The sequence below is a fragment of the Curcuma longa genome, unplaced genomic scaffold, assembly GCF_044706935.1.
Source record: "Curcuma longa cultivar G26 ecotype Majalengka, Jawa Barat unplaced genomic scaffold, ITB_CL_G26_1.1 utg2646_np1212_2152390_RagTag, whole genome shotgun sequence".
Classification (NCBI taxonomy): Eukaryota; Viridiplantae; Streptophyta; class Magnoliopsida; order Zingiberales; family Zingiberaceae; genus Curcuma; species Curcuma longa.
In genome coordinates, this window is record NW_027435599.1 from 1,593,937 (window position 1) to 1,619,826 (window position 25,890).

Sequence of the window (25,890 nt, forward strand, 5' to 3'; positions counted from 1 at the left end):
TTTTCTGTAAATTCTTGTGGAGTAAACATTCTAGCATTGAATAGGTTCGTGATTTGGCAAATTGAGCACTGAGCAGATCATCAAATGGATCTGGTGAATCATTGTTTACTATTTGCAAGAAATTGTCATATCAGGTGGTTTATGCACAAGTTTTCCAAACCATGCTGCTTACATTGATTTTTCGCCCACCTTGAGCTGGTGGGTTCGTCACTGGCTGCTTAGTTTGCTTAGCCTATTCAATTTTCTCATCACACAGAAGCTCATCTGGTTCGCCTAGGTTCTTCGACCCATCGACCCCACTTGGCTCCTCAACCCCTCCAGTTGGGTTGTCTTGTCCCATTTGGCACGCTTCCTGATCAAAGAAATACATTAGCCAACTACGTTATGTACACTCTCTGTTAGAGACTAGCAGCGGAACTTACATCCAGACCAGGCTTGGGATCAGGTTGTCCAAGAACGGGCTCTGCTTCTTCTGTGGATGTTCCCTGCAGCTCCGATGGCTTCGTTTCATCGCCGATTCTTCTGAGCTGATTCCTCCCTTCTTCCTCTTCAGCAACAGCAGCTCGTTTGCCCGACGATGCTTTCTTTTCTGCGGAGGGAGTCGGCGCAGCCGATGAAGCTCCCTCCTCTACCTGAGGAGAGGGACCAAGGCCTTCCACGTGAACCTCGGCGGAAGGATTCGCTGCAAGCCATTCATCGACTACGGCTTTCCAGTCTCTGCACAGAATAAAGAACAAAGTTGATCAAGAACAGTCTATTTGACTCGAAGTGTGAATTTTATGCAGAGTAAGAGACGCTCACGAGACGAGAGTTCGAGCGAAGTGGTGAATTTTCCTGGACGTGTGCTTGCGCAGAGTAGTCACAGCTCGTCCGATCATCGTCGCCTGTGGCCGAAACAGAAATGGAGAAGATCGTCAATCTGATTCCAGATCAATTGTAGAAACTGCATAATGGGTCGTTTAATGGGCACCTGGAGGACATCGGTAGTGATGTTCGTTTGCTGCAGGATGCTCAGTGAATCGAACAGGACGTCCTCGTGCTGCGACGGATTGATCACCAAGCTATGTAAACGATTTGAAGAAGAAGAAGAAGAAGAAAAATTGTCTGAAATACAAACCTGGTCGGGAATCATCAGGATGGCCTTGATTCGCATGACCTCGTCGATGACTCCTTGTCCTTCTTCCTCTTTGATCTCTTCGGCGACCGCCTCGGACTCCTTGACTTCGACGGCGTCGCCACGGCCCTCGTCGGCCTTCTCGACGCCGCTGAGCGTGGCGGAGAGCGTCTTTGCAGTCTCATCCTGGCTGCTGGACTCGTCTGGGTGATCGAGCGGAGGCATCGACGAGGATGGCTTGTCCGAGTCGCCGGCCGCCTGCGAGGAGGTCGCCATGGAGAACGTCGTCGGCGGCGTCAGTGAAAGGAAGAAAGATCTGATCGTGTATACGAAGCACTTCACCGATCAATCAGAAAAAACAAAGAAAATAAAAGAATAGAGCTTGCAGACGATCAAGAAAAAGAAGCGCACGGGACAGATCCGTCGGAACAGATTGATCAAAAACGGAGAACAAGAGAGTGCGCGCAGGCTCTTCCGAACAGATTGATTTCAAAAAATTGCGCTCACGCTGTTCATATATATAAGCCTTCTTTGTTTCTTGACGTTGACAATTATGTTCAAATAAAACCTTTTTAATTTAAACTATAAAAATAATTTGTGTTTTTTAATGTTGAAAATTGCCATGAACAAAATGAGTAATTTTTTAAAATTAAAAGGTTACTTATAATAATACTATTAAGAGTTTACAATTTTTATTCGATATTTGCATATACAACTGATGATAATGGTTAATACAATATTTAGGTCATTTTTGATAAAGGAGCCCTGATTTGACATTAACGAAAAATAGCATCCTTTATTGCAAATTTGTCGTAAATTAGAATTTATAGTTTTAATAAAACTGAAGTTTATTCTAGCTTACGTTTTATTCGGGTTTCTACGAGGGCGTAGTCCACGCCGACTTCCTCCGCCACCGCCGTTATCTCCGACGATATTCCGCGGTTTGTGATCGATCCTCGTTCCGCTTCTGGACGTTGAGAATCGGTGGATCTGCCTCGACTCCACCCGTCCAGCTTCCCCCTCCTCTCCACGGCAAGGTACTTGATTTAGATCTGCGATTTGGAGTCCTTGTAAATCATTTATTGGTAAGTTAATGGAGTTTCTCGTGTGTATGAGGTCTTGGACTCCAAATTATGATTCGTAGCTAGCTTCTTCGGATTTCCCTGATACGATTCGTTCTGTGCTCCTCACTTATTATTTGGTTTTGATTCGTAATCTTCAGTAGATCTAGGGTCGTGTATAGTTTCATCTGCATCAAATTCGTTATAGAGTCTGTGCTTTATGAATTTCTTGCTGTCGTTCACCGATCTACAGTTGGTTGTGCGATCGATTCAAATAAGCTGTTGAGCTCCGGTGTCTGTGTTCTTATTTTACATTCAAGTTTTTTGATCGGTTGTTAACACCGACTGTTCGAGGTCAAATCCCCTACATATCTTCCATCATTGTCAATCTATCAAAGTTTGCCCTTTGTAACCCTAATTTTGTGAAGCTGCCTCTTTTGTTTTTTTTTCTTCTTGGTTTTGGTAAAGGCTGGCTGTTTTGAAAAAATTGGTAATTTTGCCTTACTGCACTTTTAATATATCATTCTAAAGGGTGTACATGAAGGTTTGCTGTACCCTGGTCTATCTGAGGTAGAGAGCTCGGATGAGGTGCAGTAGACTCCTAGGATGCTAGGGTACGAATGAACCAAAAGTGCACGTTAAACCAGGAAAAGTGTGACTGAATCATGAGCGTAAATTATTTTAAATTGATTAATTATGTATTCTTAATAATGAGTCACATTTTGATGCAATTAGTTGAATTCTTCATAAGAACTCTATAGCCATGTTTGCTCAATGTTGAGCAATTCTGAGATGAGTGACCATTCAAGAAGCTCCTCACTTTCTCCTCATCTAAGAGAGAATTTTCATCATAGGGCAACACTGTGAGATTCAGTGTGAGATATCAGTCAAAGTGAACACCGCCTTAATGTTCTTGGGTATATGTATGTTACATATTCTGATTCTTTAGTAGCTATATGGTTTGAGGACAAACGAAGCAGAAGCTGGTGGGCACGATGGGACCTTGTTTGACGGAGTAATCATTGGGTAGGGAGCTCGAAAAAGGTGTGACTCCTAACATGCTTCTGGAGTGCATGGGAAAGAGTGAAATGAAACACACACTGAATCAACAAAAGTGTGACTGAGACCTTGAAGTAAAATATCTTAAATGGAAGTATGTACTCTATATAACAAGGTGCTTTTTGGTGGAGTTTGTTGAATTCCCTATGAGAATTTTATATTTAAACGTGCTCGCCGTGGTGCAATTCCAGGAGGGGTGATCATTTGGGAAGCTTCTCATCTTGCAACTAAATTTCACCATGGGGCAAACATAAGATTGATAGTATTAATGTTGATCAGAGTGAACAATAACTTAATATTCATGAGTACATGGTGTGTTACAAGGTTCATGTTTAGATTTTTTATAATCCATTGTAATGTTTAGTGTTAATAATCTCTAACCTTAGCTGAATGTAGTAGTTCTTTTTCAATATATATTTTTAGCTTTTTTCTTTCTTGAATGAATGGCCATATGGTCATATATTGTGTATAATTGCTATCCTATCTTAGCAAGCTCTCGCTCATTTATGATCAACTGATGGATGTTCTATTCCTCCTTTTACCAATCATCTTTAGATAGATAAGAGTTTGACTGGTTTAGATTGGTATTGATTCTGATACGTCTTCGTATGCATGGTAGTAAATATAACAAGTCTTCTTTGCTGTAATGTTTGTGCTTTGTAAAGATTCAACTTGTATCAGATGATGCATTTGCATGTTCTTGTCTACAGATGCTGGCCTTCTCTGAGAGATTCATTGTCACTTTTTTATTTGGTATTTTCCTACATCTGTATCCTGCTTCTGGGATCAGATTCGTGATAGATAGAGAGGAATGTTTTTCTCATTCCGTACCATACGAAGGAGATACAGTTCATGTCTCATTTGTTGTGATTAAAGCAGACACTCCATGGCATTATAGTGATGATGGTGTTGATCTTGTGGTACGCTTTGGGCTTCTCTGAGCACTAGAATTTCAATTTCTTATGGGCACAATTATTTCTTCTAAAACTACGTTTCTGACCATCTTGATTCCATTTAAATGACAGAGGCTTTGTTTTCACTATAATTTTGCACTTAAAAAGCAGTTATATTGAATGAATCACAATGTTCAAACACCTAGTCGCTATCTTATTCTTGTCCAAAAGAAGTTCAAAATTAGATATCTTGAATTTTGGATCTATTTTGGTCCGGATATAGATGGTTTATAAGTTCCTAATCAAATTGGTTCAACAACTTCCTAGTTTCAGATTTCCATTTGCCTTTTTTTGTTATTAAACCAAATTTTTAATAATATTTTGCCTTTTATGGTCATATAACAAAATTATATAGGACAAACACTGATGATGAAGATAATAAAAATAAAATAAAGAAATACTTGCTTTTTGCATATACTTGTGGTTCGAGGATAGTTTCAATTATCACTTCATGTGATGCTGAAGGATATACTTAGATGCTGTCCTGTTTGGGTTAAGGATCTAGGTTGTATTTATGTAGACCTAACATGTATCTGGACCTAACACATATCAATGCATATATATAAATGTGGACCTAACACATGCATGGATCTAGGTTGTATTCATATGTTGTATTGTTTGGGTTATGGACCTATATTTTTTAACATGTATGGACCTAACATGTATTTTTTTAATTTCATGATATTCTAAAAAGCAAACTATTGTGTCTCATTCATGCGCTAAAGTCAAATATAAAGTAATTGCGAAAGCAACATTTTATATCATTTAGCTTGACGCTGAATTACATTTGCCCACCAATACTGCAGCTAATATTTGGTGTAACAACATTGGTGCAACATATATTTCATACTCACACAAAACTTGTCGAAATTGATTTTGCACTTTGTTCTGAAATGTGTGGCGAATTAACAATTCTCCACATATTCTCTCATATGTCCATGCATGATTAAGTTGCTAACATCTTCACCAAATCATTAACCAAATAATATTTTAGCATTTATACAAGCTGTTTACAAGAGTTTATAGAAAATATCACAACACATATAATAATTGTGAACATGATACACAATCACAGTAGTTATGGAAATAATAAGAGTAATGATCTCTGCAATTATAGCACCAAATATTATTTGTGTGGTAAACCTCTGTTGATTAAAATCAATTGTGATTGGTACCAGGATTGCTATTTTTGCTGATATTAATGCCAACTGGCATCTAAATCATGCCATAGGTATACTCAGCATACTTCTACCACCTACTGAATTATACATTTGCTCTTGACACTGCCTTTTCTACTTTAGCTTGAAAAAGTTCACTAGCTGATTTCAACACAATAATTATTTTATAGTTTCTGGTAATTTGTTCTGGTGCCTTTTCTTTTACTTAATCAAATTTCTTCCAATTTATCCTTTTTTGGTTATAGCCCACATTCTAATTCAGTTAATTTTCATCAAACAACTTAATAGATTTTAAGCCTCTTAATCAAATTTTTTCATTGCGAATAAATTTGAACTTATTACCAATTAATCTGAAAGCCAAACATGAGATGAAAAGTATATCCATTTGTGGATCTTCTCAGGGTGACACGATGTGGAGCCTTTGAGTTATGAATATATTACAGAGTTTGTGGTACATCGTGACGTGCAAGGAAGTGTGGTCATGCCAACTTGTAACTGTTTGAAGTTAGAATTTTGTCTAATTCATATCAGATTCACTAGTTGCATAGAAGTAGCTACATTAATTCACCAAAGGTAGACAACGTGCAGCACAACCACCTCAAATGTGACGACTATTTTCTTTGTTGTGTCATTGTACCTGTGTCATTAACTTATGATGCATGGAGCTTTTCTTTGTGCTCAATTATACTAATAATTTTAACCCTGCCACTGTACCTGGATGATATATCAGGTGAAGGATCCCTCAGGCACTCAAATACATGATTATCGTGACAAAACAAGCGAAAAGTTTGAATTTATGGCTCAGAAGCGAGGTCTTTATCGGTTTTGTTTCACAAATAAGTCCCCATACCATGAAACCGTTGATTTCGATGTATATATTGGCCACTTTTCATACTTTGAGCAACATGCGAAGGACGGTAAGGCACACTTATCACTGTCCTTCAGTTGGTAATTTCTTTAACATGTGACGAATGTGGTCTTTTTTCTCCCGGTAATTACTTCATGAGCTGAACATGTGCAGAGCATTTTGGACCTCTACTAGAGCAGATTGGAAAACTAGAAGAAGCTCTTTATAATATACAATTTGAACAGCATTGGTTGGAAGCTCAGACCGATCGCCAAGCAATAGGTATGCTTGATGAATTTATTGCCACAATTGCTCGTAATAAACTTTCGCTTCTACCTGACGTATGATTCTGTGTTGTGATTATCTCACAAATCATTTGGCATATTCCTCTTCGCTAGAAGAGTTAAATATCATACTCATTGGTTTGCACCTTCATCAGAGTGAATAATTTATACAACCATCTCTCATCATCAAAATTTTCACATTGATTTTCATACTTAATACTGGTGATATAGTCTTGCAAGCCCAGCGTGCGTGACTGATTCTAAATAATTGAGCTAACTTTTTGATGACGGCATGAAGTGATTGTGATATTTGAATCTTGTTTGACATAAAATTTCAAAAGTACTTCCGACTAACCCTTTGAATGCACTACTTTGATATATAATCATTTCAGTCCTAACATTGATTGGCGCTATATTTGTATGCAGTGAACGAAAGCATGAGCCGGCGGGCGATTCACAAGGCACTTTTCGAGTCAGCAGCCCTAATTGGCGCCAGTGTTCTGCAAGTTTTTCTTCTGCGTCGCCTCTTCGAGAGGAAGCTAGGCACTTCCAGGGTTTAACTTGAAACTCTTCACTAGCAGTCTGGTGTTGGGTGATCGATAGAATTTTGTTAGCCAACAGTGTTATTTGCTTGTTTTATCATTCTCATTAATGTTAGGCATGCGATGTTTCATTCCCAACTTAAGAAGGTACTTATCATCACAAGAACCTATTATTAGACTGTGACATGTTCAAGGACAGCATATTTTATGCCAACTAAAAATTTCTCATTGAATAACTTACATACACAGAATGTTTATTATTAATATGTATGACTAATATGTTCTTTGGGCGAAAAGGCATCTTTTTTTTTTATTTATTATTAAAATAAAATTTCATTTTTGCCTCTACACATTTTATTATATAAAATTATCTTTAATTCTTGCATTATTATAATTATGATGTAGTAGTTGTTATAATATAATATAGATTAATATTGATAAAAAATAAATTATTTATAATATAATATTGATATGAAATATTTATCTTATAATAATTATAAATTATAAATTTTATAATATAATATTAAAATATTAATCAGAATTAAAATATTATTATATTATAATATTAATTAATATTGATTAGAGGTTATATAAATACACTGTTATTAGTGTGATAGGGTTGAAATTTTTATATCCTACTAGTTATGAATACGTAATAAATGAAAAAGTGAGAGTTATTTTTTTGACAATTCTTTTCCCCGTGTTCTTTTACTAGTTCCATTTTACTTACCATGACAACATTTTTTAAAAACTTTTTTACATGAGGTGCTTGATTAAACTAATGCTTCTTAAAAATTTGATGGAAAAAAATAAATTATCTTCTTTATTAAATAGTCATGAATATTATTCTATCTTATCTAGTGTTTCTATTTTTTAAAGTAAAATTTACTTATAAAATGTTTATCCCTAAATTAAATGATCCTACTCAAATAGTTTTGTAGCTATAATAAAATGAGACATCAAGTGAAACAAGTATTACAGAAAGAATCTATGACCCCTATAGATATCATTTTTATTAGCCACTTTGATCATCAATTATTATAATTATTAAAGTAAAAACTCTAACATTAGAAAAGAGATTGATTTATAATTTATAATTGTTAATACTTTCTATCCACAATAACTTTAAAATATTTAATAAAGCAAATATTTTAAGTTTTTAAAAATATACTCATTGAAATTTAATAAAATATTATAAATTATAGAAGATTTAGATTTATCAACCCCTAAATAAATTTATGCAATTTTAAATCCTTTTATTTTTAATTTTTTATTAAGATATAAAAGAAGAAATAAAATACAACAATCTACTTTCAAAATTAAATCCTTCTCTCCTTTAAAAATAAAACAATCTATGTATACTTATCCATGTATTATAAGAGATTAATTTTGCTTCATCACAATAATTTTATGGGGGCAAAAAATTCCTTCTTTCAGTTAAAATTGTTTGATACCCATGTCTCACATGTCATCTTCATCTTCAAGATGATAGTCAAACAAATTGTGAGTCAAACAAATTGTGTGGCAATGATGTAGTTGGTGGATAAGCTTGGCTTATTTTAATGCCACCCTACTACTGCCTTGCCTCTACAAAATGTCTCTATCAACGATCTGTCTTGTGAAATCTTATCAAGATGTGTGTGGACTTTTAACAAGATGAAGCTAAGATTGTCACTGTGATGACTGGACATGGATCGAGAGCTTCTTCAAGCTTGGCATACAAACACAGAAAGGATGACCAAGAAGCTGCTGTCATTTTCTTCTACCTATTATCCTGTTTCTGTATCGCCTGTGAAGCTGTCTGCTCCGTGGAAGAAAGGGCGGAGAAAATCTACAAAGAAAGGACAAGAAAAATCAGCAAAGATCGTCCACACCAAGGGCCAATCGTTCATCCCTGCCAAGTGGTGCAGCTTCACTGTCCTGAGCAATCATGTCACAGACAGGGTGGAAAGAGGGAAACAGGGCAGTAGAAGTAATCATGAGACAGGGAATCCAATCAGTTGAATTGGAGGAAGGAATATTTAAGCGTCATCAGTCGCTGATTGAGGACAAGAAGTCAAAAGGCAGAAAGAAATCTAAAGTCGAGGACATGAATCGCGTAGAGTAGACAGTCTCACTGGATTGGGACACTCCAACAAGTTGTCCACTTCGCTGGAAATTGATCGTTAACAGCGAGAGAAAGAGTAAAAGCGATGGTAAATTTGCAAGGCTAATCATTGGAGGAGAGGCGGGGAAGGCCACTTCTTCTCCCTCTTCGGTTCCATCTCTCTGCCACAGGCCCCAAAATCCTGCCTTTTCCCCCTCCTCTATCAAGGTCACCATCTCGCACTTTGATGGATTCCAAGGTGCCACAGGAGGTCCCCAAGTTTCAGCAGAAGAAGGGGGATGCCGCCGCGGTCTCATCCGGATCACAAAGCAGCGACCTTTTGCCTTCCACGGGATCGGGGGCGGCAGCGGAGCAAAGGAGGCAGCTTGCGCCCAAGAGGAGCTCCAACAAGGACCGGCACACCAAAGTTGACGGTCGGGGGAGGAGGATCAGGATGCCCGCCCTGTGCGCCGCCAGGGTGTTCCAGCTTACGCGGGAATTGGGGCACAAGTCCGACGGGGAGACCATCCAGTGGCTCCTGCAGCAAGCAGAGCCCTCCATCATCGCCGCCACCGGCTCCGGAACCATCCCGGCGTCGGCTCTCGCGACGGCCGCCGCTGCCGGTTCTGTGTCCCGTTATGGCTCCACTGGCCTTGCCGGGCTCCAACCAAAGCTGGACGAGGTAGGGCACGGAGGCGCCTCCGCAGCGCGGGCTAACTGGGCTTTGGTTGGGCCTGCAGGCCTCTCTAGGTCTTACCCTGGCTTGTGGCCACCGCCAGGGCTAGGGGGCGGATTCAATTACGGATTCTTGCATTCGATGGCGACCGCCTCCCCATCAAGCTCGAACCTTACAGCCGGGAGCGGTGGAGATGGCTCCGTCGGCAACTTTGTGCAAAGGATGGGGCCGCACGGACTCGACTTGCCCAACCCCAATTTGGGAGCAATGAGTTTCGCATCGATGCTCGGAGGCCATGGACAGCAGTTACCCGGTCTGGAGCTTGGCCTCTCGCAAGATGCCCAAATTGGGGTTTTGAATCCGCATGCCATGAATCAGTTCTATCAGCAGATGGTGCCCGGGAGGTTGGCTGCTGGCGCCGATGGCGGTCGGCAGTTGCAACAACATCCGCGACTGCCGCCGTCGCAGCAGACTCATCATAAGGAGGAGGACGAGGAGGATTCACAGGAGGGTTCAGAACATTAAGAAGGAGAGCATTCAAGCTGAGCTAAAGCTGCTGCAAAATTTGAGCTTTCGTTTTGTTTGATTGTTTTTCTACTTTGTTTCAATTCAACTAGAAAGGCAAGAAAGATGGACAATAGAACTTCATCTTTCTTCCCATACTTTCTCTGCAAACTACACTTTTGGTTTTCAAGCTCAGGTATCTCTTCCATTGTTAGTTCACAAGAATTACTTATTACACTGGCAGGCTTGGGTTTAAATGCTCTATTGTGATGTGTGGAACGCACAGGTGTGCAATAACACAGCTGGATATGTCGACCGGAAGCTGAGTGTCCTTTTATCGAGGTGTGTAGATAATAGCTTCTGTTCCATACATATGTAGTTGTGCTTGGATGTTTGTACTAATAAGAATTAGCATTTTCTATTTTGCTCAAATACCAATTTTCATTTGTATTGGTTCGTCTACTCAACGTATGTTAGTTCTGATATCTAGCATCTGCCTTTTCCTGTTAGAACTTCATATTTATGTCTTCTACAAACTGTCACAAACATACTACATGGCACCATGCCATGGCTGCATGTCAAAGTTGTTCATAGTTATGTCATGAAAAAATCAATATTTTTAGCAACATATATGCATGTTGTGTTGCTCATCGACATCTTGTAAATCCAATAACACGAATGATGTTGATATCTAATCATGGCCAAGGTATTTGATATGAAAACTTCATCTCATAAGGTTTCCATGTACAGTACTATACATAGTTCTATATGATTGATACCAATAGAATATAGGCATGTTAAGGGTAGTAAGGAAATGAGCAGGAGACAACAGAACTCTACGACTTAGTCTCACATTGCTACGTGAAATTTATGAAACATGCTTAAATACCGAGTGATTCACAATTTTCTCTTCTTGAATAAAACATGGTGTCAGAACTGGCCCCTCATCTCCAACAACATTGGATTTTAGGGGTTATGTTAAAGATAATGTTAGAAGGACATTTCTAATCGAATCTTATTAAACATGCTCCATGCTTAAATACCAAGAGGTCCTCACCTTAATGCACTGGCATTTTAGATTGAGTTGAGTCTCTTCATGGGCTTTTACAATGCAATCCAAAATATATGAATGCACAATATGGATCGCTTGGTATGAACTCTTGTTGGTATTGATTCTTCATGAAACCAAAGCATACCACTTCTGTAAGGTTGTACCCTTAAGACTGTTATTGTGATTGAGTTTATTAGATAATTTTTGAATCAAGAAAAGGGTGGATATCTTTGAACATTTTCTACTTTCCTCTTTTGGTTTTTCTTAGTTATCATTATGAAAATAGGACACCATATCTGTTGGAAGAACAAGGATTTTTCTGTGGAAAACTGTTTCTGGAATACATTCAGTAGATGTTGAGTTAATATCATTCAACACCTACTGATAGCATTCCTAGTCTTGACTGCTATAAAGAAACCAATGGAATGTTAAATGCTCCATACGAACACTAATTAATCTCCCAGCCACATTGGGGTAAGAAATAGTGCCCTGAATAATATGGAGACTGTTTTACTCTTCCCAAACATTCTTCAAAATGAGGGAAGTTGCCCATCAGGAAAATAACAGGTAGAACTTCTGTTATCCAAAGCCATTGACACTCCCAATTTAGGTACAAATTCTTCATGAAAAATTTAAAAGTAATGGCACCTTCAAACACCTGGATATTAGACTAATGAACAGCTTGTTTGTTTTCCATCTAGTTAGAATTTGCTTTAGCTTTTCCAATCATAGTGATAGATATTTTTTTTAAAAAAAAATAGGTATTCTTTTTTTATACATATAGAATTCTATCAGCACTACCCATGATTTTGATTTCTATTTTACAATGTTAATTTTATTAGTACATCTCTTATTGGTTAAATTATCTATACACGAAATATAACAAACCTTTCAAATGTGGGAAAGGTTTGTTGGAAATGAGATCATAAAATGTTATTCATCTGCTGTGATAATTAGGTAAACTATGTATCCCTGTCATAGTCTCTCCATTGATCAATGGAGATACAACCACCACTTTAATTCAAGAATAGGAAGATCAATGTGACACTCATCATTTATTGATGTCTAACATGCATGTAACACAATACAATAACAACTTCAATGATGTTACTATTGCTCAACAATTTTGTTGGTCCCTCCTGTTTAGAAACCTTCTTCACTTTTCTCCATATTGCCCAACATATTTTCGCTATCAGAGTTCAAACACAAGAAAAAAATTGCATATGCTTTCTGAATGGGGACATATATCCTTCGGGTTGAGTCAGATTTGTTATCCTCTGAACCACCCTCCTTAATAATGTCATCCTTGGGGGTTTGAGGACTAGTGATGGCTAGATCCTTTTCCCTTCATCTGCATCTAATCCTTCTATGTGAGATTTTGGTTTCTAGATAATGCTTTCCTCCTCCAAAAGTTCAAGACTGGTAATTGATTTCTTCATTGGCAGCATAAACTTCACTTCTTTTGCATGCTTGCTCTTTCATGTATAACACCAGCACTCTTGAAAAGATACATGCAAAAAAATTCATGGGCTAGATAAATCTGCTAACACTCAAGGCTCACAACTCTAAGCCGCCTCCTCAAGCTTGAGCATGTGTACTATCAATATCCAACTTGCTAGATAAACTAGAAAGGTTCTAACACAAAGTGGTTTAAAACTAACCATACTCACGCAGACGAAACACAGTTTTGGAAAGAGTTGATAAAGCATGTGAGCATGTGTTTTTGAAACAAAGAGATCACTTCATCCTCCTATTTGCATGTCAACAAAGAGAGGATGAAGTGAGACTCACGGAAAAAACCTCCAGTGGTTGAGCTAGACTTGAGATCATTGTCACATTAGTTTTTGGTGATCAATCAAAATAGATTCACCTATGATTCAAATCATCTTTCATTCATCTTTCGTGACACATCGTTTATAACTCTTTTGAATTGTATATCATCTTCAATTTAGCTGAATAATTACATAATTCCCTTGTGTTGTTTTTGAAACATCTTCTATTAAATTTATCATTTTTCTTAATTGCATATTGTTTGATACTTGTAATGGATTCATAAGTTAAGGCCAATTCCTTTATCCAGATTTTGGTTTGCTTTATGCAGCAGCTATATTTTCTTATTTAATTTTCTCTACATAATTATCTAAATTCAGTGAAACTAATTCCATTTAATTCCTAACTTAACCAGTTATATCTTCCTGACTTATGATTTGCTTACATTTTGATCTTATTTGACCATTGGAATGTTTGTGATACTCCCCTCTCTTGGGAGAAGGGTATGTGAAGCGAAATGCTACACATAAAGCACGAATGCCACCTCTTAAATTCATCATCCAACTACACATGGATAGAACCTGCAACACTGCTTGTTGCCTTATTCCTTCGATATTGGTACAGACATCGAGCTGGAAGTTTTTAGATGCTACAACACTTTGTATATGAAATCCAACGAAAATTATTCGTTTCTCCTACATATTTCATATGCTCCTAACTCAATATCTATATGACTCCTGCTTGTTATTTGTAACCACTATGAAATTGCATATTTCTTATCTGCTACTTTTGGCTCGCGACGCCCATATTCGGTCACTTATGTCAACATCAATCATTTTAAATTGCTTAACTCTTCTATTAGATCTAGTTTCTTTGAAATACTTGTGACTTTCTTGTTGAAATTTGTTTCCACTTTGCTTATCACATTTGGCTTATTTCGCACTTACTAGTTATCTCATTCACTTTGGCTCTTGGGTTGTTCAGATGAACTCGAGGAGAATGGTTCAAAAGCAAATTCGTGAGCATCTTTGGCAGCTTATGAAAAAACATAGCTCTTTCTATAGCGAGTTTGGTCGATAATTGTGCGAATATTACGTGATGTTTATATGCTCTAGTACTAATATGCCGATATGGACTGGTGTATCCAGTTGGCTTGTTTCGGTAGCAATGCCTATGTTGTATATGAATTTGGGAAATTTAATGTTGCCATTATGTGTCGATGCATCTAGTTCTTCCGGTTGAACATTAGTATTATTATTTTATCAGTTTATAATTAATTCTTTTAGATTTAACAAATGTCACATTTGATCTTTAGAGATAGTTTAGTATTTGGTTGGATCTTTAGGATCCTAATGAAGATACTTAGATAGGGATCAAGGATTTCTAGTGTAAGTGGCTTGGTGGCTCGAGAATGAGTTGCAAGAAAATATTTAATTCTATATAATATTATATGTAAATAAATAAATAAAACTATCTCGATAACAAAGGTATGAATATTTGAGATCTTGGGAACATGGAGGTGTACCAATCGTAAAATTATGGGTGCGAATTATGCTCATATCATCTTTGGCTAAACTCGAGTAAAATCGAGAATAGTAAGTCGAATAATATGATATGGTTTGATATATTTAAACTAGTTATTAAGGATAAATTTTTTTAAAAAAAATGATACGATACAATTTGAATGTGTAAATGTGAGATTCATTTACAAAGTAAATGAATTTTTAAAATATATTATGTTTTCATGTCATATGATGGAATTTTGATACTTTAATTAATTTTTAAGTCTTAAATTAATTAATTCAAAAAAATAGAGATCTAAAAAAAAAATAGAGCAACAGAAAAATAGAAGTAGAAATTTAAAATTAGAGATTAGAGAGAAATTATTTTTTATTATGTTTTAGTTATTAATTAAATTGTACAAAAAATAAATTTCAAAATTAAATCTGTTATAATGAAACAAATATTCTATGAGTATTTTTTTTTTATTATGTTTTAGTTATTCATTAAAACTATGTTTTCTAAAGGTAAAGAAAGGGGTAAAGAAAACAAATATTTTATATGGGAGAAAAGTTGGTGACAATAAAAATCTGTTTTTTCTCCTCTCTCACTCAAATTTAATCTATTTAAAATAACGAATTTAATATATATATGCTCTATCATTATTTTTTAAAAAGAAAAACCAAGAACACAATGAAACAATTTCTCCTGATTTTTACTCACTTCAAAGTAAAATTTAAGTAAACGAAGTTGGTTGAGAGACTTAGGAAGACGAAAAAACATTAACAAAATAACTACTCGTCTGTACATAAATGTTCAAAATGAGAACAATGGAACATACAGAACAAAAAATGGACTATGAACCCTCATTTTTAAGGGACATGTAGAAGAAACTGCATATATCATTTTGAGGAAAAAAAGGATTTGTGAGGAACTTTACAACTAAAGAAACAAGGTGATGCTCAATCAGTCAATCATCCGGGCGCTGGATCTCACCCATCAGGATGCGGTTGCTGTGAACTTTGAAGCCGAGAAGAGACGGGTCGATCTGTCTCCCTTTCTTTCCTTTCTTTTTGCTACTCTTTCCGACTGAACCTGTTTCAATGTTCTCATGCTCTGGCATGGATTTTTTGGTGCTCTTCAGCATATCACTGAATGAAGGCTCTATAGTATCGGTGTCATTGCTAGAAGAGGTCCTACGAAATTTGAAGTCTTTCTTGTGAGATCTTAGCACCTCTGAGGATTGGGATGAGAGAGTAGCTCCATGTTCTTGCTGTAGTTCTGTACCTAATATTTGTTAGTATTAACTAATTTGGCATCAATATTTCTTTAGCAAGGATGAAGAATCTTCCAAGATGATGTGAAGGAAAAGGTCTCAAAATTCGAAGATTATACCTTCTGAAGATCCATAAGTTACAGAATCATGCCCTTTTGCAATTTGAAGAGTGCCGGCGGATGGTGGTCTTGCAGATGGCATGTCATGGAGAGGTCTTGCAGATGACATGTCATGGAGATCATAGGCATGTTTTAAGAAACTATCAGCAGCTTTTGGATCACCATATGTCCTAGATAGCAAAACCAAGAACCGCAATATGATTGGAATCAGACCATAAAATATGGTTCCATAACTGGTTAATAGAAAAATAGTAACCAATTGCAAAATCAAAATACACTAAAGATTGAAAAATTTTACTGGAGAACATTCCATTATCCTTAGTGAATCCAAATTGTTGGTCGCCTACTTAAGAAGTTACAATGCTCAAAGTTACAAATCATGACTAGAATATGAATTATCCAAGGAAGCATAAGCATCTGCACGCACGCTTGCAAGCAACTGTATGGATTGTTATGCCCCATTGTTAATCTAAATCATAAATGCAAATTCAAGAATAATGAGAGCCAATAACAAACCATTAACGAAATAAATAATGCCCCAACAATGAATAGATAATTAACAAGAGAATAGGCATAACTACCTAAATAGATAGTGAAAAGAAGCCTGGAAGAATACGACAAGAAATTAACTATGTAAACAGACACAACATCCTTACATATTGTTAGGCGCCTCTTCCTTGCCAGCATGAACAAATTCTGCTTCATAGTCAAAGAAGCCTAAACCTGCACAAGCAGCAAATGTCAAATTAGTACACCTGCATAAACCGACAAAGAGAATAAACTGTCAACTTAGGACAGAAAATACAGATTAAATTACTAGTTATCTCAAATAAGTCTTGCTTAAAAGACTTGCCATCATGACCTTCTGCTTGCATAACCCTACTCTCTTGCGCATCCATCATTGATTGGATCCTGGAACTTCCACTGATATTCTGCGTCTTTCCTCTCTCCCCATCCTTCAGATTAGAGAAATCTATCAATTGTAAGGAAGTGTCACTTAAAGAATTTGGAAGCCTCCCCCTTTCAAATAAGTCTAAATCTGGTGGGAATTGTTTCTGTTCAAAAGAAGTTGCGAAACCAGGCTTTAAAGTGAATCTGTTGCTGCTCTCAAATTTATTATCAATGGTATTCATGATTTGTTCTTTCAAAGGCCGTCCTACTTGCTCCAAAAGAGAAGCATCTGAAAAAGCACCCCCTAACCCTGCTCTCTCTCTGTTCAAATCATATGGATTTTCTGAATCAGGTAGTGAGTAGAGCCAAGAAGGGTCCTTTTGCTCATAGGATGATGTAGCGGCACCATCCACCAAACTGAGTGATTGTTGAGATTGGTGAAGCATTTCTTGATGAAGTAAGTCTCTCAACTCATATTTTGAGCTTTCATTATTTCCTTGATATGGTGTCCATGCATTTGGGTTCTCAAAGGAGATATTCATATTAGCGCCTCTCTGCTTCTCAGCTTTAATTTGCAACTGTTTCAGCTGGGATTCTATTAGGTCAGCTGGTAGCTGTCTAGCCATCTCAGACCAGTGGCTCTCTGTTGGATCCATGTGTGGACCAGAGAATTCTCTGGAAATCTGTCTTTGATGAGAGTGAAAATTAGAATGAAACTGTCCCATCTGACCAGAAGCATGAAGTTGGTCAAGATGGTCTTGTGCATCCAATCCTTGACCACGTGCTATGGCATTAATTAGTTCCATGTTTGGTGGAGAAGTACCTGCACGTGGCATATGCATTGACCTATCAAGAGGATGTAACCCCCTTTGCATTCTCTCCTGCAACAAGTAGTTTCGCTGAGAATGACTGGGATGCTCTACCAATGATGGTCCTTGTGGTTTCTGCAAAAAGTCTAATTGACCAAGCCTGGAAGAATAATTCTGAGGTTGACTAGCTGCAGTTCTGATGAATTGGCCAGATTCATCAACCGACCAGATCCCCCCTGTGTGCCTCTCTTCCTCGATACCAGTTAAATTCCTCGAAGCGGAGAGCTGCTGAGCCTGAAGTTGCTCCAGCTGATGTTCTAAAAGATATTGTTGCTCCAGAGACATCTGCCTCAGCATGGAATGAGATACATTAAATAAATCTTTATTCTGCTGCTGAAAGTTCAGCCCCTGATTTGCATGGATGAGTTGTTCCATCACTGATTCATGAGAAAGATTGCCAGAATGTTTCCGGGACTCATTCAAAAGTTGCTGCCTTAGAAAAATCTGATCCATCATGTTTTTGTCATGTGGATAAACATTTGATAAACCAGTACCAGGTTCGAGTAATTGTTGATGAAGCAAATTTTCGAGATAAATCTGCCGTTGTGATTCCAATTGTGGTTCATCATGTTGAAAATGCTGGTGCAACTGTCGCTGTCGTTGCAACTGCTGTTGATGCAATTGTTGCTGCTGCAACTGTTCTAGATGTACCTGTTGTTCAAACCTAAGCTTCAGTATCTGTTCTAGATCCTCCATACTCTGTTGATTAACAGGGTGCTGGTGCATAAGTTCATGCACCTGCTCCAAGTATGGTCCAGATAAATCAGCATTTTGATGAGCTAGTAAGCTTTGCTGATGAAGTTGATGCTGTAATTGTTGTTTCTGTAATTGTTGCAAAAGCAGAGACTGTTCTAAACTAGGTTGGTTAGACCCATCTTCAAACCTGGAAATGTTATTCGCACCAAGATTGTCAGGAACTCTTGCATTGTTGCTCCATCTATAATTTTTAGACCATGAATCATTGGGGATTGGAAGGTCTCTTCCCGAGATGAACTGTTGCTCCTGGTTCAGGTTAAATGGAGAGGCAGTTCTTGCATAATCATAATTTCCAATCAAATTCTCCATGGAACCTGGAATAGTTGATGAAAGGGGCTTGTTTTGGTTACCTTTTAGTTCAGACCAAAACAATCCAAGAGGATTCATGTCATTGCCCTTTTGAAGATTATGATGGGCAAAACTAGTATTTGCCGTTTCAGCAAGCATAGAATGATGAGCGCTCATGGACATTGATAGAGCAATGTTCTGATTATCAACTTTTCCAAGTTGCTGTTTCTCCATGTTGCTTGAGGACCTACCTTTGTACAACACAACTGCAGACAGTCTCGATCAGAAACTAAATTTGGTGTAGAAATAAGAAAACATAGATAGACAAGTTATTATACAAACCTTCAGCATCTTGCCCAGTAAAATCAGGCAAGTTGTGACCTTCAGCTATCATACGTAATGATGTTTCTGCCTTGGAAAAGGGTAACCTGGCATTATTTGAATCTAGCATAGTTTGATTTTCAAGAGCATCAAGTTTTAAATGAGAACCCAGAGCATCGAATGCCAAGGTTTGCTGTTGATCCTTTGAGGCAAAAGAACCACTAATAAAGGAAGGGTCCAATTCATGACTTGTAGCATCCAAAGTTTCAGATTTTTCACCAGGGAAGATATTTGTGCTAGGATGGAGCTCGAGTTTCAAATGAGGCATAACTTCACCTAGTGGCTGAAAAGGTGTGCCCTCAGGAGCATCAGATAAACACACAGGTAAATCTGTGCCAAAGAAACCTTGCTCAAACCAAGAGATGATATCAAAACCTAGAAATGGCCCCTGTATATCACCTTGTGGGTCTCGGTAATATAAGCTCAACTCCTCCGGACTGGGTAATTTGTTCTCCAATTTTCTATTTTCAAGTCTGTTATTGTTAACAACCTCCACATGAGGAATGTCAAACACAGGACATGACTTATCGGATACCTTAGCACCAACATCAAAAGGGATAATGAAATCATCTCCTAAGTTGACATTTTTAAAAATATCTAGACGACTTGATTGATCAGTAACATTTATCTCTCTCATCATGCCATCATCTGTCTCAGAATGCTTAACATCGGTACCAAGTGAATCTGGTTTATCTAGAAAAACATCATGGTTCACAACCTTTGGGGCCAAACCATCAGGACCGACCAAATTAATCAAAGAATCCACAGTAATGTCCTTGTGTTGTCCATGTTCAGAATTCAGCTCTGAAATGAAAGAACAAGAAGTTTAGTTTGTTAATGAGAAAAGTAAAAAACAGAGCTTTAGCAAATACATGAAAACTGATATTCTCATTACCTTTGGAATCTTCCATTAATTCCATTTTATCATGTTTCTTTTCGATTATGCTCTTGTCCTCATCACCTGCATGAAAAATATACTAGTTTCAATAATCATAGTACAAAATAGGAAAATGATGGCATGTTTCTCACCTATATCAGCTTCATTAGTTTTTGCCATCTTTTCCTTACTTAAGTTTGCTCCAATGCTGTTGACCTTCCCTTTCCAAATTTCTTTCAGAAGAATCTTTAAAGACAACAATTGTCAGCCACATTAGTCAGTTATGAACCTCTAAGAAAACAAAATAAATAGTTTTAACTATGAATTTGGTGAAATGATGGTGCCAGTAAGAAATGCAAGAAAGTGACTCATATAGGAACTTCTCAGGTCATCTCAATACTCGTACTGTAGGAACTTGTTTGCGTTTAGTAGGTAGCATTGTTTTTAACAAGTCATTCTTTTTATTACTAATCAGACTATGCAAAAGAAGAAGAAGAAAAAAACTAGTTGAAAAAACAAGCTTCTAAATTGTATGGCTACGTACCACTATCGAAGACAAGCATTTTTATAGTAGAAAAAAATAGCAAAATATAAGAACTATCAACATGATTTTGGAGTCAGGAAATGCAAAAGAAAGAAAAACCTGTCAGGGCTAGATTAGTTCCAAAAACTTATTCATTTGAAATTGCACCAACTAAAATTATCTTACACTTTTCATTCAACTCTAATCAACTCAATTAGTCGTATATATTTTGTCATCTTTGATCATATTTATTTCATTGTTAACTCATTTTCTCTTATATCATCATATATTAGAGTACATCTAATTGCCCTCAATTGGTAATATTTTTGTTACATATTTTTAGTAATGCCATAATACCGACCCAAAAAGTTGGGGCAAATATGGCATGATGATGATGATGGATAACACTGCACATTCTTCACAGCATTCTAACTCTACATTAATTTCCATAGTCTTGGCTCAATTTACTTGTATCCTGAAAATATGAAGATATTGTAATACAAATTCATATATACCTCTTCCTCTGCATCAGGAGTGTCAAAGGCCAAAGGAGTTACAAAGCTAGATGTCGTTACTGGAGGAGCATCCACAAAGTTCACAGGGGTAGCATCAACAAAAACTGTCTTCTGCTTCCTGTAAATATCAAGAAGCTTCCCTCTAGGATAGCAGAACTCAGGCTCAGTTACTGGGATTGCACCAATTAAGCTAGCACCAGCAAATGAACTTCCCAGCTGCAATACTGCAACAGAGTTTGATCTTCCCCTACCACGAGCAAAACCAGAATTTGATGAACTGTCCACACGATCTCTTTCAAAACCAAATCCAGGAGCAGCACGAACAGAGGAACCCCCAGAATGAACATCCTGACGATGCCGCGGCCTCCATTTATCACGAGAATCAGTTCCAGAGAGTGAGCGGAGGCTAGCAGAAAAAGACTGCTTTTCAGTATAAGAATCTTCTTTCTCTACTTCCACTTTCTTCTCTATCCGTGACTCCTTGTCTTTGTCCTCTGGGCCCCATCTTGATGACCACTTGCTATCCCGGCGATTTTCATTTCCCATACCACGGTTAGGAACTTCATGCAACCTCTCAATTGAAGACAGAGTCCTAGATTCGAGAGGTTCTTTAACAAGGGCATTCTCAGGTCGACGATCACCTTTGCGATACTCAATTTCTCGTTCTCCTTCCTTTTTGCGTTCTCTCCTAGCAAGCAAGCTAGTCTCTCTCTCTTCTTCGCGCCACCGTCGATTACTATCAATATCAGATACATTTTTTCTCCATTCTTTCTTGTCCTGTGATCCATCCAGACGCCAGATATCTTTCTGAATAGAATCAGGCAAGGTTCCAGATGGTAGTGAACTTGGTGGCCGAGTATCCTACAACAAATAAATCAGTGTCAGGAATATACGAGCATATTTAGAATGACTTGCAAGTGAATAACCTTATTATGAGAATAAAGTAAATAATTACAAAGATAAATTGTCTAAAAGTGCAATCTTGATCATGTTACAAATTGCACTGTATGGGCCTTTAAATCATTAAAATACCCCAGAAATACTTGGGCCTGGGCATATGCATTAGATATGTTTTGTTAGTTGACACTATCATGAAAAGAATTAGAATGAAGCGCAGAAAAAGATATCATCGATGACAAGCTATGCTATGTGTTTGAGTTTGTCGGAAACAAGATATAACAGGTAATCACCATCATTGAGTCGTGTAAGTCCCTAAATCTGATAGAGAATATGAATGGCATATATTTGATCAAAAGTGGAAAAACACGGCAAAAGGGATCAAGCAGAGAATGCTCATTCTAGACCACTTTACAGATGAGAAGAAATCAGAACATAGCAGAGTTATTGAAATTTTTAATCAAACTAAAAAAGCAATAGCTTGGACTCTTGATATTGTTTCAAGCATCCAGTACACTTGATCAAAATTCAACATCCTTACTACTGCAATATAATAAACATAAATGAATTTTAGACAGGGCAAAATTATGATTATCTCCACTTCAAGAAAAGAAACACTAAAACAAGAGTGTAAAACACTATATATGACCTTAAACAAAATCAACAACAAACTTTACCAAAAAAGAGAATTGATAGAAAGGTGTTCCAACTAACACCTAAATAAATGATGGAGCCCTCTGTTGTAACACATAATAAAAAACAAGCCTTATTCTGGCAACGTTTTTTTTCCATCTCCAATTAATTCAAGAGAATTTGCTTAGACATTTTTATAATGAAAATCTTTCTAAGACTCTTTTAACTGCTCTTGAAGCACTAATAAACCCAGAATTTTAACTGGACTACCATTAGACACACTATACCTTTCCTTGATGAGTTTCCCTCATTTTACAATAGTAACAGCAGAACTAGGTTTCAAGAATGGGTCTTCGGCAGAATGCCCATGCCTCTACCACCACAATAGTGGTGCCTTATGTTGGCACCAAATTGTGCATATTGCTTGTGTTTATATCATTTCTGATTACACCGCACATAAATTTCAATGTCAACATCAAAATTTCTTATTGTTTCTTAGCAATCAAGATTAAATTGCATAAAATGTATTTTACCTTGTAACTTATACAACTGCTCATCTAATTAAAAAAGCACATGATGATCACACAAAGGAAGCAACAACCTTTAGCACTCTACCCCCAAAACTTTTATCCCTTAGATAATATTTTTGTTACTTTCTCCTTCCTGTGAGAATGTACGATAAATGCTATTTTTCAAGATCAGATTGAGATCCTTTGTGCAACCACTAAAGGATTCACGGGATCAGATTAGAGAATCATAGAACCAAAAAGTATTAGCAAGAAACAAAATATCTAAAAAAGATTGAATTGGCATCACATACGATAAAATTAATCATGATTCCAGGAATAAAAAATCAATGACTAACATGTAAAGGAATGTTAATACTGCCAAAGCTAACCTTGCTGTCACCAGGTTTAGCATATAGCCACTGAGGAGACAGAGGAATATTATTTTCTGGATTCACCTGATCTGCAACATGCAAACACATTCAGTTGATGTAATAGTATTACAAAATAAGTCACAAAAACAGAAATTCAAAAACCAGAATGCATTCCAGTGTGGAGAAGAAAGTCACAACAATAGTAACATCAGGGAAGAAGAATTCTAATTCCAAAGGTTCTTATCTAAGGAAACTACCAATCATCAGGAGACAGGATTTCTGGTTTGAAAGCATATGAAGGCCTATGTAATACAAACTATTTGGGAAGAAAAATGAAAATCATTGCACAATAATTTGTAAACAAAAGGATGATAAGGAAGATGTTTCTATGAGGAACACTATCATAAGGCCTGCCACTATGGACACGAAGTAACATAAATAAAGAAACTAAAATTTTCTAATCACATTTTCTGCAATGAGCATAAATGTTTGACCTACATTAGGCCTTTTCAACCAATCAAGTTGGATGGTCTTTAACAATCTAATACTGTTAGGATGCCAAGTACCCTCCCCAAAGGAAGAGAACTGCTCTGGGTAAGTAAACTATATGGCCACTATCTTATTAATTACTATAACTAAATATGAAGAATAATTAATACTTACAACACAAGGTTTATAGAGACTATGCATACATTTCTATGAACAAACTCATAATAGATGCAGTTATACAAAATTCGATAAAATCCATGACTATTTCCCTCAGCATTTCCACTAAAACGAGTCTACAAGAGCAAAATAATGGATCCAATAAACACATCCATCTTTTTTTTAATAGAATCCACAAACGGCACAAAATAGCCAACAAATCTACTTCAAAAATCCAGGCATCAACTATTAGCATTTAACTTACCGGTCTAAACAGATGCGCAACTCTCAGGAATGTCGCTCAAACAAGTAACACTTTTTGTATACATATCACACTTATTTTGCTCCTGAATACTCGATAAACCACAATAAATCCACGACGCGCGAGGACAACGAAATTCGAACACGCGCAATTTTTTAAACTAAAAAAACAAAACCCTAAAAGCACACTTCCGGCTGGATGTAAGAAATCGGAACCCGCTAACAAAAAATCGGGAAACCTAAAAGAAAATGGAGCGTTTGGGTATCACCTTTCCCGGCCCACACCTCCTCGGTCGGCTTTGTGATGAAAAGATCATCCGGCAGATCCACGTTGCCGCTCGCCATCCGCACAGCACCTGATGCAGTAAGATGCAGAGATCCGGACCCGAGAGCCCGGATTAGCTTTCCCGAAGGCGAAAGAGGCAGCGAATCGGAAGGAAACCGAGGGATCTATAGGGAGATCAAAGGAACAGACGAGAAGAAAGGTTTAGGGATTGGAGATCAGTGAAAGGAGATTGAGAACAAGAGGGAGGAGCGTTCGATGAGCGATCAGAAAGGAAGGCTGAAGGATTGGAAGACGAGATCGCCAGGAGCGCCGAACAGGAGAGCGAGACAACGAGCACGATGGGGAGAAGATAGATTAGTAGACCTTTTTTATGCATTTTGTTACCGAAAATACACCAGTAACGAATTTTTCATTTTCACCCCACACTATTTTATTTTCCCCAAATCCACCCTTGTAGCTTTAAAATCATAAGGAAGTCCGCAAAATCTGGAAAATTTTATTTTATCCCCTTGATAAGTAAATTGAGTATTCAGAGATTATTTATATTCATGCCATCTCAATTAAATGAATATTCTTAAATAATTTATTTAACTAAATATACGAATAATATTCATACATAATAATTAATAAGTTTATAAATTATATTATCACTAAAAGTCTTATTAAACTTTTAAACAAATAAAAAATCTTAAAATAAATTTATAATAGCAAACTCATTAAACTACGTAATCTTTAAAATCTATAATTTCAAATGACCAAAGTTCAAATCAAACTCAAGATAAGAAAAAAATAAATTAAGTTTAAACACTCATTTCACAGTTTAGTTTACTAGCCCTGCTTAATTACCCTACTAAAAAGTTTGACCCATATAAAATTTAATTTGCCTTAACACATTTATAGCTCTACTCGTGGGTCGAGCCATCAATTTGAGTTGAATCCATCGGGGATTACTTGTAATACGCCCCGTTAAATAATTTAAACAGATTAAGTTAGCGTATTATCAATTCATTTAAAAGTGGACATAAACAAACCAATCCATGTGGGTTACAGGTCCAAATAGGTCGATCGGTAATGGACTCGGATTGATATGTGGGTCGAGAAGGAAAAATATTCAAAATTGGATTATGAATTTAGATTGATATATGTATTTTATAGTATACGTATATAT

General features: G+C 37.0%; 3 protein-coding genes across 7 annotated transcripts; 2 read left to right on the forward strand and 1 right to left on the reverse strand.

Moving 5' to 3' along the window:
• The first annotated feature begins 1,983 nt into the window (after positions 1-1,983).
• LOC141820003 (transmembrane emp24 domain-containing protein p24beta2) lies at positions 1,984-7,278 on the forward strand. Its single transcript, XM_074707278.1, has 5 exons — positions 1,984-2,151; positions 3,945-4,154; positions 6,096-6,282; positions 6,387-6,494; positions 6,923-7,278. The coding sequence occupies exons 2-5, from the start codon at positions 3,945-3,947 to the stop codon at positions 7,054-7,056; spliced, it is 639 nt and encodes a 212-aa protein (XP_074563379.1). The 5' UTR covers positions 1,984-2,151; the 3' UTR covers positions 7,057-7,278.
• A 1,955-nt stretch (positions 7,279-9,233) lies between these two features.
• LOC141819990 (transcription factor TCP20-like) lies at positions 9,234-10,541 on the forward strand. Its single transcript, XM_074707262.1, has one exon. The coding sequence runs from the start codon at positions 9,372-9,374 to the stop codon at positions 10,323-10,325; it is 954 nt and encodes a 317-aa protein (XP_074563363.1). The 5' UTR covers positions 9,234-9,371; the 3' UTR covers positions 10,326-10,541.
• A 4,866-nt stretch (positions 10,542-15,407) lies between these two features.
• LOC141819958 (uncharacterized) lies at positions 15,408-25,024 on the reverse strand. Of its 5 annotated transcripts, none has more exons than XM_074707223.1 (10): positions 24,706-25,024; positions 23,549-23,619; positions 21,121-21,981; positions 20,235-20,328; positions 20,101-20,166; positions 19,167-20,009; positions 16,838-19,090; positions 16,677-16,743; positions 16,021-16,190; positions 15,408-15,906 (listed from the first exon to the last, which is right to left on the reverse strand). In XM_074707223.1, exons 1-10 carry the CDS (start codon positions 24,779-24,781, stop codon positions 15,596-15,598), a joined length of 4,812 nt encoding a protein of 1,603 aa, XP_074563324.1. In that variant the 5' UTR covers positions 24,782-25,024; the 3' UTR covers positions 15,408-15,595. The 5 variants fall into 5 exon arrangements, with proteins under 5 accessions (XP_074563324.1, XP_074563325.1, XP_074563327.1 ...); XM_074707224.1 differs by having other exon boundaries at positions 15,408-15,912; positions 23,549-23,614; positions 24,706-25,022; XM_074707226.1 differs by having other exon boundaries at positions 15,408-15,912; positions 16,883-19,090; positions 24,706-25,022.
• Positions 25,025-25,890: the final 866 nt, after the last annotated feature.